This window comes from Taudactylus pleione, unplaced genomic scaffold (assembly GCF_031769625.1).
Source record: "Taudactylus pleione unplaced genomic scaffold, aTauple2 ptg000305l, whole genome shotgun sequence".
NCBI classification, from domain to species: Eukaryota; Metazoa; Chordata; class Amphibia; order Anura; family Myobatrachidae; genus Taudactylus; species Taudactylus pleione.
This window is the reverse complement of record NW_028284706.1, coordinates 7,007,975-7,021,884: the sequence shown is the minus strand read 5'-3', so window position 1 is coordinate 7,021,884 and position 13,910 is coordinate 7,007,975. Positions and strand designations below refer to the sequence as shown.

Sequence of the window (13,910 nt, the reverse complement as noted above, 5' to 3'; positions counted from 1 at the left end):
AAATTAAGTAATTTTCGATCACCTTTAGTCCAATTGCTGAGTGATTCCACGCAGGTTTTACAAACTTTGTGAGGCACCCAAATCTTGTCTTGCTGGCTTATGTGACGTCCAAAATAAGCATGATATGCTTGTTTTACGAATACAGTTATATTTTGTCTTTCTTTTGCAACACTATATTTGTCACAAATATAACAAAAAACATCAGGGTTGTTAGTATGCCATCTCCGAGAAGAACTAATTTTTACAGCAAAAAAAACGTTTTGTTTCACACATTCACTGCTAACTAACAAAAGCCAAGGATGTACTGAACAAAACAAACCCAAACAGCGGGAAATTGGTTGTGGTGGGACAGAGAGAGGGCCGAAGAAAGGAACAAGAGGTGTGCCAACTGCGTCACTCGGTCCTCTCCATATGCTGGGAAGAGGCATGGCTGTGGTCTGAGGATGTCCCAGCAGGCTCAACAGTGCACTCCACGCCTCCTCCCAGCATTTGTGAGGAGATTTGAATGTGTTATGTGTCTCAAACGTGACTACCAGCTACGCTATCACAAATAAAACAAATTCTTGTTATTGTTGAAAGAGGGTAGTTGTTAAAAAAGCAAAACTAGGTCGATTATGTTATGTAAAGCAGGCTCAGACTAGTAAGGTACTTCAAATGGAGAAAATAATTGAATTATATAATTGTTCATTAATTTGAAAACTGGAGTCAATTCAGCTATAGCGAAGATCTAATGCGAAAATAGGACCTCTGAGTACTCTCAAACCAATCTTAAAGCCTTGGTAAGAAAAAAAAAATATTTTTTTATCCCCCAGTGTTTATATACAGTCAGGTCCATAAATATTGGGAAATTGACAGAATTTTCATATTTTGTACTCTATTCACCACCACAATGGCTTTGAAGTGAAACAAACAAGATGTGATTTAACTGTAGACTTTCAGATTTAATTTGAGGGTAATTACATCCAAATCAGGTGAACGGTGTAGGAATTACAATGGTTTCTATCTGTGCCTCCCACTTTTTAAGGGGCCAAAACTAATGGGACAAAAAAAACAATCCTAAATCTAACTTTCACTTTTTAATACTTTGTTGCAAATCCTTTGCAGGCAATTACAGCCTGAAGTCTGAAATGCATAGACATCACCAGACGCTGGGTTTAATCACTGGTGATGCTCTGCCAGGCCTCTACTGCAAATGTCTTCAGTTCCTGCTTGTTCTTGGGGCATTTTCCCTTCAGTTTTGTCTTCATCAAGTGAAATGCATGCTCAATCGGATTCAGGTCAGGGGATTAACTTGGCTATTGCATAACATTCCACTTTTTAGCCTTAAAAAACTCTTTGGTTACTTTTGCAGTATGTTTTGGGTCATTGTCCATCTGCACTGTGAAGCACTGTCCAATAAGTTCTGAAGCATTTGACTGAATATGAGCATATAATATTGCCCAAAACACTTCAGAATTCATTCTGCTGCTTTTGCCAGCAGTCACATCATCAATAAATACAAGGGAACCAGTTCCATTGGCAGCCATACATGCCCACGCCATGACACTACCACCACCATGCTTCGCTGATGAGGTGGTATGTTTTGGATCATGAACAGTTGCTTTCCTTCTCTTCTCTTCCCATCACTCTGGTACAAGTTGATCTTGGTCTCATCTGTCAATAGGATGTTGTTCCAGAACTGTAATGGCTTTTTTAGATGTTGTTTGGCAAACTCTAATCTGGCCTTCCTGTTTTTGTGGCTCACCAATGGTTTGCATCTTGTGGTGAACCCTCTATATTCACTCTTGTGAAGTCTTCTCTTGATTGTTGACTTTGACACATATACATCTACCTCCTGAAGAGTGTTCTTGATTTGGCCAACTGTTGTGAAGGGGTTTTTCTTCACCAGGGAAATAATTCTTTTGTCATCCACCACAGTTGTTTTCTGTGGTCTTCCGGGTCTTTTGGTGTTGCTGAGCTCTCCGGTACGTTCTTTCTTTTTAAGAATGTTCCAAACAGTTGATTTGGCCACACCTAATGTTTTTGCTATCTCTCTGATGGGTTTGTTTTGATTTTTCAGCCTAATGATGGCTTGCTTCACTGATAGTGACAGCTCTTTGGATCGCATATTGAGAGTCGACAGCAACTGATTCCAAATGCAAATGTCACACCTAGAATCAACTCCAGACCTTTTACCTGCTTAATTGATAATGAAATAATGAGGCAATAGCCCAAACCTGTCCATGAAATAGCTTTTGAGTTGATAGTCCCATTACTTTTGGCCCCTTAAAAAGTGGGAGGCACATATTGAAACTGTTGTAATTCCTACACCATTCACCCGATTTGGATGTATTTACCCTCAAATTAAATCTGAAAGTCTGCAGTTAAAGAACATTTTGTTTATTTCATTTCAAAACCATTGTGGTGGTGAATAGAGGCCAAAATATGAAAATTCTGTCATTCTGTCAATGTCCCAATATTTATGGACCTGACTGTATATATATATATATATACAGTATATATATATATATATATATACATATATATACAGTATACATAGCAGAAAATATATAGGGTTGACAATGAGCACTTCTGTGCTTAAAGGATAATCTTAGTTGTGAGTAAAATAAATAAAAAAGTATAAATATGTGTGGTCAAATATAAAAGCGTTTCAAATTTGTGCAAAACTTTCAATAAAAATGAGATATATATATAATGGAAAAAAGTGCATAATGCCTATGTAAACTTGATACCTATTGAGGCCAAAGTGCTACGTGTGCTTATTATAGAATTTCAACAAAGTGCAAAAATTCAAAAAGTACACAAAAGTGGCAATACCTACATAAAGTTTAGAAAATCATTCAATTGATGAATGAATATTAATGAATTTCCAAATAAAAATTTATATTTAATTAGATAAAAGGCAATACATAAGAACAATTAATTTGATAAAAAAACTAAACTACAACATATAAAAATAATATAAGCAAATGGTGGTGTATGGTGAGGGCGGAAGTGATGGACAGGAAAGCACGTCAGCGAAGGGCAGAAGTAATGCCCAAAGGAGAAAAGAAATATGTGATTTTGTACTTTTCTGAATAATAACATTAGTTATTAATAGCGATTCTACCCAAGGACATAAGCCCATAGTCATGTTTTAAAGACCTTTTTATTTTCTTGTGATGTCATAATGAGGGTTTATGAGCTCCAGTCTGTCCCTATTAGTGGGGTTTATAAGCTGGAACACCATGCCAGAGCCACATTCCTTTCATGAAGTCCTGAAGCAGAGGAAACATGTTGAGAGGCTCTATCCACTTACCTTCATGAACTTTTGAACATCCTTTTCAGATAAGCACTTTGATCCTCATCCTATGTCCCCAATTTTTTTATCCATTTGCTTATATTTATTCTATACATTGTAGTTTTGCTTTTTTATCAAATTAATTGTTCTTATGTATTATTTTTTATCTAATTAAATATAAATTTTTATTTGGATACACCTGTATATGTTATTCACTAATTGAATGATTTTCTAAACATTATGTAGGTATTGACACTTTTGTGTACTTTTTACACTTTGTTGGAATTCTACAATGAGCACACGTAGCACTTAGGCCTCTATAGGTATCAAGTTTGCATAGGCATTATGCATTTTTTTCCACTATATGATATTGTGTGTGTGTGTGTATATATATATATATATATATATATATATATGGAGATAGGGTATGGAAAGAACATGCGCCTAATAGTGTAGTATTTCAGAAAGTTTTTGCATGTGCTCGAATAAAGATGTGCGTACCAAAAAATAAATCTTTAAGGCTTATCTGTAGATGTTTTACTGGAACCTCATATGGTGAAGTGGTTTCACAACTCCAGGGTGACCAGGAACCTTAAACAAGATTGGCTCAAATCGAGCCAAAATACGCATACATAGTGTAGTAATTTATGTCCCAAGCAGATAATACGGTGGAGTAATTATAAATGCATACCGGAATGTAACTTGAATTACTGCATTTAGTACTAAGTTACCTCTTCAGGCTTGTCTGATGGCCCCAACTTTAACAAGTGCAGGTGGAGTAGGTCAACTTGAATCAAACAGAAAGTGACTCTTACTCAGGGGGGCTTAACATCAACAAGTGGTTTAATGACACTTAATACATGGGGAATACACGGTACACACAGGGTTAAAAAACATAGGAATAAGATTAAAAAGATGCTTATCTGTGTAATCAATAACATGGAGAGGAGCTGAAAAAGGGTCCCAACGCGTTTCGTCCACAAGGACTTCCTCATATACAGTCAGGTGCATAAATATTGGGACATTGACAGAATTTTCATATTTTGGCCTCTATTCACCACCACAATGGCTTTGAAATGAAACAAACAAGATGATCTTTAACTGCAGACTTTCAGATTTAATTTGAGGGTAATTACATCCAAATCAGGTGAACGGTGTAGGAATTACAATGGTTTCTATATGCGCCTCCCACTTTTTAAGGGGCCAAAAGTAATGGGACTATCAACTCAAAAGCTATTTCATGGACAGGTGTGGGCTATTCCCTCGTTATTTCATTATCAATTAAGCAGGTAAAAGGTCTGGAGTTGATTCTAGGTGTGACATTTGCATTTGGAATCAGTTGCTGTCGACTCTCAATATGAGATCCAAAGAGCTGCCACTATCAGTGAAGCAAGCCATCATTAGGCTGAAAAATCAAAACAAACCCATCAGAGAGATAGCAAAAACATTAGGTGTGGCCAAATCAACTGTTTGGAACATTCTTAAAAAGAAAGAATGTACCGGAGAGCTCAGCAACACTAAAAGACCCGGAAGACCATGGAAAATAACTGTGGTGGATGACAGAAGAATTATTTCCCTGGTGAAGAAAAACCCCTTCACAACAGTTGGCCAAATCAAATCAATCATGTGTCAAAGTCAACAATAAAGAGAAGACTTCACAAGAGTGAATATAGAGGGTTCACCACAAGATGTAAACCATTGGTGAGCCACAAAAACAGGAAGGCCAGATTAGAGTTTGCAAAACAACATCTAAAAAAGCCATTACAGCTCTGGAACAACATCCTATGGACAGATGAGACAAAGATCAACTTGTACCAGAGTGATGGGAAGAGAAGAGTATGGAGAAGGAAAGGAACTGCTCATGATCCAAAACATACCACCTCCTCAGTGAAGCATGGTGGTGGTAGTGTCATGGCGTGGGCATGTATGGCTGCCAATGGAACTGGTTCCCTTGTATTTATTGATGATGTGACTGAAGGGAAAATGCCCCAAGAACAAGCAGGAACTGAAGACATTTGCAGTAGAGGCTTGGCAGAGCACTACCAGGGATGAAAGCCAGCGTCTGGTGATGTCTATGCGTTCCAGACTTCAGGCTGTAATTGCCTGCAAAGGATTTGCAACAAAGTATTAAAAAGTGAAAGTTAGATTTAGGATTGTTTAGTTTGTCCCATTACTTTTGGCCCCTTAAAAAGTGGGAGGCACATATAGAAACCGTTGTAATTCCTACACCGTTCACCTGATTTGGATGTAATTACCCTCAAATTAAATCTGACAGTCTGCAGTTAAAGCACATCTTGTTTGTTCCATTTCAAAGCCATTGTGGTGGTGAATAGAGGCCAAAATATGAAAATTCTGTCAATGTCCCAATATTTATGCACCTGACTGTATATATATATATATATATATATATATATATATATATATGTTGCACAAATTTGAAACAATATTATATTTGACCACACACATGTATACTTTTTTATTTATTCTCTTTCTCTTTTTCTTTCTTTCTATCTATCTATCCATCATGGAAAAAACAATAACTATGTAATTGCAGGAGACCAGCACTCCCTGCACAAATAAAGCTAGTAGGGTAATTTATAACCACAGATTCCAATGCTGGAAAATCCAGCACACATGTACCTGATAGTTTTTGATAGTGCCTGTTCTTCAGAGTCCAGGGTATGCAGCTGTTGCTCTGGGTCCACGGCAGCCATCTGCGCCATAGCGCACTGCTTCTCCTCTGAGTCTGCACTTCAAGTTCATATACAGCAGGCAGGTATGAATGCGCATGATGTGACATCATCATGTCACATTGCGTGAGTAGTGAAAGGCTCGTTGTTTAGAGCCAGGGAGGAGGCAGAGCTCCTCTGAGGTGTTCACTGTCTACTCCTTAGCAGGAAGGCTGCAGCGGCAGGGGGGGGAAAAACAAAATTCTGCAAGTGGACTAATGGGTGGTCCGGTGTACACCCGGACCACCCCTTCATTTCGCCCATGGTCCCAGAACCTTTTTCAACACATCTGCGTTCTTTGGGCCTGATTCAGACCCACTCGCGAGCGGCCCTCATTCAGAGCGTGCACTCGCTCAGAGCGTACGGCTCTGAATGAGGGCCTTTGTCGCCATTCCCCATTACAAATCGCTCCTTGAAGTCAATCACACTGAGCGTAAAAAGTTGCTGCAAACAATTATGCTAGTGTACCCAACCACAAACACAGATTGCAGATTATTGCTCAAATGCTAAAACATCGGCATAGCATACAACTCTTTATCAGGCCCAGTATATTGTATAGAGACAAATGACAGCTAAGGAAAATTTCTAAACATTGAAAGAAAACTTTTTGTAGTAAGCCAAGCTTGTAATGAAATAAATTAACAGTACATTTCTATTTGTGGTCAGCTCAGTTATCAATGCATTTAGCATTACTAAGTTCAATTCAATACAAAGGCACTACCTGTGTGGAGTTATTTTGTTGTCCCATGTTTGTGTTGGTTTCCTCTGGGTGTTCCAGTTTCCTCCGCCACTCATCATAGAGTAAATTGGCTTCTGGCATAAGAAAATGAACCCTACTGTTTATATATGTCCGTGTGGTAGGGGATATATATTGTAAACTCCACTGTGGCAGGGACTGAAGGTGATAACGGAAATATTCTCTGTAAAGCACTGCTGAATTTGTGTGTGCTTTTATGGTCACAGCAATAGTAGGTGGAGGGGATGCCATTGCTATGGGGCCCAGAAGTTTAGGGGCCCCTGATCCAGGTTTGTACTGTGCTGTACCGTAGTTGCATAACATTACTATTGCCATGTAAGCAACTGAGTCCAACCTTTTGTTCATCCTGAATAGATAGACATTCCATTTTCAGTGACAGTAGTGTGCAGTGGATGTTATAGTATAATGGTAAGGGGCACTGTAATGTGTCATATTCTGAACATAGCAATGTAATGTGGCATCATTTAAACTGGATGGCACTGTAAAGTTGGCATAATCTGACTTGCTCATATAATGTTGCATAACATGTGGAGGGCACAATAATATTACATAGTGTAACCTGGGGTACTGTAATGTAACACAAAAAGAGGCACCATAGTGTGGCATAATATTAACTGGGGGCACTGCAATGTGGTACAGTATGAACTGAAGGCACTATATTGTGGCATATTATGAACAGTGGGCACTGTAATTTTTCATAATGTACACTGGGGACACTATTTCTTAATGTGAATTGGTGTACTGTGTGGCATAATGTGTACTGGTAGCCCTGCAATGTGACACACAGTGTGAACTAGGGTGGTATTATGGATCATAAAATAAAGTAGGGAACTTGTTAATAATATCTGTTCCAATTAAATAAATGCCAACACTGCTGTATCAATATACTGTATATTAAAAGTACTTTTTATTGAAAATATGTCCAGCATTACAACTTATTAATTACAGTTTACTCAATGTTAACTCAGGCAGGTTGCAGGTCAGAGGCAATTCAAGAGAGGAGGGGGCTTTGGTGCAGTCTCTCTGTGGGGGCCCCCTCGTCTCTGGTCAGTGCATGCACCAATTAGTCTCTGGCACTGTGCGAGAGTCTACTGTACATGTGCAGATCTCCATGAAAATTTTCTCAGTGGTTTTCTTGTGTAGATCTTCAAGAGTATTGCACCAACTCCATTTTCAATATATGCTAAAGAAAAGCAATCTACAGGGAAGATGGCACTGGTAATACTTAACACAGAATAATATAAATACACATCAAGTAATACAATGGTTGTCTTATATACTCAGACTTTTAATTGGGTTCCACGATGTTTTAGGTAAGAAAAGAAAAACTGCAAAAGAAACTGATGCGCATATTCCAGTAGCATTCTTTGCGAGTATGGTACGCAATGACTTTACTCTAGTTACAGAATTTGTATTTATATTGTTCTGTGTTAAGTATTACCAGCGTCATCTTTCCTGTAGATTGCTTTTCTTTTTTATCTCAATTATTGTATTTGGAATGTGGTGTTATTCCATGCTCTGAGGGTAGGGGGGGTTGGGTAGGCATAAGGGGAGCACACTGATTGGATCACTAATTATTTTTGCAGGTAAATATATGCTGTTTTTGCTGGGAGTGTGGTGTGGACTTTAAGCACTGCACACCCCACATTCATTATAATAGGCTCATGTTACAAGTAAAAGTTAGTCCTGGTTAACATATTTAGCATTCATAAGCAATAAAATCAGTATTACTACTCTTATCATATGATATCATGCAAGGATGTGAATGCACTACATAATTTATGTTGTTTTTTTGTTGTTGCAGAAGTTTCTCCTCCATTCCCAACTACCACTACTACAACAACCACCACTACCACCACAACCACACCAACTACCACCACCACCACACCGACCACCACCACACCGACCACCACCACATCGACCACCACCACCAAACCGACCACCACCACACCGACCACCACCACACCCACTACAACAACCACACCGACCACCACCACACCCACCACCACCACCACACCGACAACCACCACTACCACACCCACCACCACCACACCAACCACCACCACACCGACCACCACACCAACCACCACATCAACCACCACCACCACACCAACCACCACCACACCGACCACCACCACACCAACCACCACCACACCAACCACCACCACACCAACCACCACCACACCGACCACCACCACACCAACCACCACAACACCGACAACCACCACCACCACACCCACACCCACCACCACTACACCCACCACCACTACACCCACCACCACCACACCAACCACCACCACACCTGCTACCACCACCACTACACCAACTACCACACCGACCACTACCACACCGACCACCACACCGACAACCACTACACTTGCCACCACCACAACTACTCCCACCACCACCACTACACCAACTACCACCACAACAACACCGACAACCACTGCACCATCCACCACCACCACACCGACCACCACCACACCGACCACCACCACACCGACCACCACTACACCTGTTACCACCACAAATAAAATGATCACAACTACTACACCGGCCACCAGTACACCATCCACCACAACTACTACACCATACACCACTACCACCACAACTACACCATATACCACTACACCTGCTACCACCACAACTAATCCCACCACCACTACACCAACTACTACCCCAACAACACCAACAACCACTACACCTGCTACCACCACAACTACACTGACCACCTCTACACCATCCACCACAACTACACCAATGACCAAAACCACTACACTTACAACCACTACAACTGCTACCACCACAACTACACCAACAACAACACCAGCTACCATGACAACTACCACCACTACAGCTGCCGCCGCTCCAGGGACCCCCACCTTCGGCCCTGCTGGTCCAAAAAACCCCACCTCTGGCCCTACTGCTCCAGAGACCCCCACCTCCAGCCCTGCCGCTCCAGACAGCACAACAACAGCTGTTTCAATGACACCAGCTAATACAAAATTTACAACCTCTTCCAGTCCAGAAAAAACATTTACTTCACTTTTGATATCAACTACAGAATGGTATCCTGAAGAGAATATTACTGTCACAACAGTTCGAAGCCAAAGCATACTAAGTGTCCATGTTTTATCACAATTAATAAAAAACAAAGAGGTAAAAATCTTAGAAATAAATGAAACCACCACTGTTAATATTGAGATGAAGACCATCAATGCTAGTGCAATCTATACTAAAACCACAGACTTTATTTTTCCTACTTCAATCCTGAGTTATGTTGCTGGTGAAGAACCTAAATCCTTTTATGACCAAAAAGACATTGTGATTTCCTCTACTGAAACTAAAATCCTGAACACAGAAAAGTTTAATCCTGTGGCCTACTGCAGTAAACCAGTAAAGATCAACACAGTCACAGAGACATCTGCTGATGATGAAAACACCTGTTCTATGGACAGATCATCTTCCACCACCACAAGCATCACTACCACTGAGGAAGTCATTGTGCTAGGCCCTGATGGATCCACCAACAGCTGTGTTTAGTAATGTCACTGTTATAGCTCAAGTGCCACAATTATTATTAATTATAATTATTATTATTGGTTATGACAAATGAAACAGATGGAATTAATGCAGACTACCATGTTCTTCCTTGCTAAAATATATATGAATTGATTTTACTTTCTGTTATGAAAAATATTGTTGTGATATGTCAGACTCTATAAGATACATCATTTAAGATGTAATAAAGTAATTTGTTCCATTTAATGGGACTTATGTAATAGCCTGCACTTACTGTACATAACACCAGGTTAGTTTTGCCTTTTAAATGATTGCTGCTTTAAAAATGTATGCTTACTCACTGGAATCTCTCCATAGCCTGCATCTCACAGTCTATTACATAAGCCCCTAGGTGTGTAGAACAAAAATAATTTTTGGCAGATTAACTGAAAATGTCAAGCAATAATATAATACTAGTAGCTAAAGTTCCCAGCATTGCCTGGGTTTAAATCTTCAAGTTATTAAGTTAGGCATCCCAGACCAATTTCCACCCCTCTGTGAAGTTTTCATCCAAATCCTTCCAGCGAAAGGCCCCTAATAGGCTCCCCAGGTCAAAGTCCTGCCCGGCGTACACCAACAGGAGGTCCGACCAGGACCATAACCCCCATAAAACCTGGTCAGGATCCATCTGGACCACCTCGCGTTGGTTTCATCCCAATCGTTGTCCAAATGCATAACCAAACAGACAAACAATCAGACCACTGAATTTATATATAAGATAACACATACCTACAAGTACAAATCTAGAAAAAGAGTACAATATTAAAAGTGAACTATACACTGAGATTGCTTTATGGCTTAATGCACTATTTATCACCAAGAAATGCAAATATGCTCACTAATAGTACATACAGTGATGCAAATCTACTCGTGTAAAGAAGTTTTGGAAACATGACTCATCTTATAACACATGGATTATATACAGTAGTATATAAAATAGAATATTTACTAATTTTTATTATTAATTTATATTTCAATGGTAAAAGCTTTACAAATAATGATGGTAACATTACTAGAAGATTAAAACTAAACAAACATAAAATCATTATTTACAATCAATCGTTAAATGTTTTCTTTAATTATTGTACTCTATATTTTTTACTTTGTTACTTCTTGTAAGACATTGTATGACTACAGTGCATTTCTTATATATATATATATATATATATATATATATATATATAGTGTTTAGGAGTTTTGTAGAATGCTTGAGAAGTGGACGTTTTGTGTCAATTGCGGTCATTGTAATAAACCATCTATCCAATGTGAAATTGTAACATGAACATTATCTTCTGCTGTATGGTTTTCTTGCAGAATGTTAATAATCTTAATGGGTATAAATAAAGGGTCTCTTCTTGCACACTTATGTATGACTGACTATCCATTGGAAGCATTATAGACATAAACATTACAACTGTGTGGAGTTTGTATATTCTCCCTGTGCTTGCATAGATTTCCTCTGGGTACTCCGGTTTCCTCCCACACTCCAAAAATATACTGGTAGGTTAATTGGGTCCCAACAAAAATTAACCCTAGTGTGTGTGGGTGCGTGAGCATGTGGTAGGGAATATAGATTGTAAGCTCCACTGGGGCAGGGACTGATGTGACTGGACAAGCGCTGCGGAATTTGTGTGCATATTTAAATAACTGGTAATATTAATAATAATAATAACAACATCCATCAGACCCCTATATCCATATTACTGCCTCATACTCCAGTCCCCTATAATTATCTTATGTCTTAAATATCTGTACAGCTTAACTGAATATCCTCAACCATTGCTAAAAATTAGACATTTTAATTATAGTCCTACAATCATCTTCTCTACTTCTGAAACTTTCTGCTTTTAGAAGCCAATCATATATCACCAATCCAAATGATTTTTTTACCCTGCCATGTTTTCCATGAAGGGCAAACATGACACCTGCCTTTTGTTTCTTTCAAGAACCTTTACATCCGTCCTTTAGGAATGCATGCTTTTCCTATAGCAAGCTAACTTTCCTCCAAGCCCTTTCCTCTCAAACAACCATAACATTCTAGCAATAATCAACTGGAACCAGTGGCAGCTCCAGCGGTGGGGCTGCAGTGCAGGGCAGTCCAAAATTCAAATAGGGGAGCCAAACTAACTGCCATTTCAAACGCCGCCAAACATAGATGGCTGGGACTCACTGGTAGTTGGTGTGGCTCCCCTATTTGAATTTTGGACTGCGCTGCAGCCCCATGCTGGAGCCGCCACTGCCTCGAACCCTTTTATTCTGGGTCTATAATGTAACCATACCACCTTATCTGGAAGCTCTTGTACAGCTTAACTGAATAGTATAGTACTCGTTGCCATATTTTGTAGTACATTAAATCATTTTTTTTAACCCCTTCTTTCCTTATGTTACTGATGATGTTTTGCATGTTTAGGGATGTAGTCAGCATCCCGTCATGCAGGATGTCGATGGCCAAAATCCCAACAGCGCCGGGATCCCGGCACCAGAATCCCAACTCCCGGCATTCTGAGAGAAAGTATTGGGCATTAGGGGGAGGGTTAGGTATTAGAGGGAGGGTTAGTTCTAAGGGGTGGGCAGGGGTAGGTTAGGTTTAGACACTAGAGGGGGAGGTTACTTTTAGGCACCGAGGAGGAAGTGTTAGGTGTAGAGTGCAGGGAGGGGGAGATTAGTTTTAGGCACTGGGGGGGAGGTTAAGGTTAGGCACTGGGGAGGGAGAGTTGGGGTTAGGGATAAGGGATGCTGCTGTCTGTATTATGACCAGTGGCATCAGGACCGTCGGGATCTCATACCCAACCCGCCCGTTTATCACACCATTCCTTGTATGTTTCTCAACCTGGCTCAATCATTCTTTGTCCTTTATCCTCTGAATTCACACCATTATCTTGGAGATGTTAACATACAACCACTATCACTGCCAAAGACTTTGTTTCCTACTTCAAGAAAATTGATTAGAACTTATGCAATGATATCTTCTACTCCTGAAAAACAACCTGCTCAATTCAGTTCATGATTATTTCACACCCCAGGGCTGATTCAGCAGCATCATCAATGTCTAAATCTTTTGCCAGCCGCACATCTGCTACAAGACCTGTGTCTTTCGCACAATTGAAACTTGCACAAGCCCTTGCAAGGTGCAGATTATCTGTCAGAGTATGGCATCCAATGTGATTATGCATCTGAATTCACAACCACTACAGTTACAGACTTGCGACACTCCCTAAGATGGACCGTCTCCACCTGCTTATAAACCTACCTGTCTCTGCTTAATTCATTTTCAAGACATTTTTGAGACTGTGCATCTCAACTGCAACTCCGACTCTATATGTACGAACTATGGACTCATGCGCAGAATAAAAAAAAAAAAAGAAGTTGCTCAACTGTGCCCGACATCAGCAGTGCATCCGACTCATAATCAGCCTCTAGTTTTTTATTTGACCACACAGGAAATATGAAGACTAAGCTGCTTATTTCCTCCCACAGAACCATGTATGCTCAACACTAACCCTCTATAAAACAGTTATGTGCTCTCCTGAGTGTGCTCCAAACTTAACAACTGTAGTCTGTCCCTTTTCACTGTTATACCTCC

General features: G+C 39.9%; 1 protein-coding gene across 1 annotated transcript in view; it reads left to right on the top strand.

The window, feature by feature from the left end:
• Positions 1-11,687, top strand: part of LOC148511545 (uncharacterized) — a gene marked incomplete at its 5' end in the record, with an annotated part of 38,690 nt that extends 27,003 nt beyond the window's left edge. Inside the window, one exon of the mRNA XM_088442119.1 lies at positions 8,571-11,687. Within this exon, the coding sequence (XP_088298245.1) occupies positions 8,571-10,309 (1,739 nt within the window). The remainder of the gene's footprint in view (positions 1-8,570) is intronic.
• Between the last annotated feature and the right edge of the window lie 2,223 nt (positions 11,688-13,910).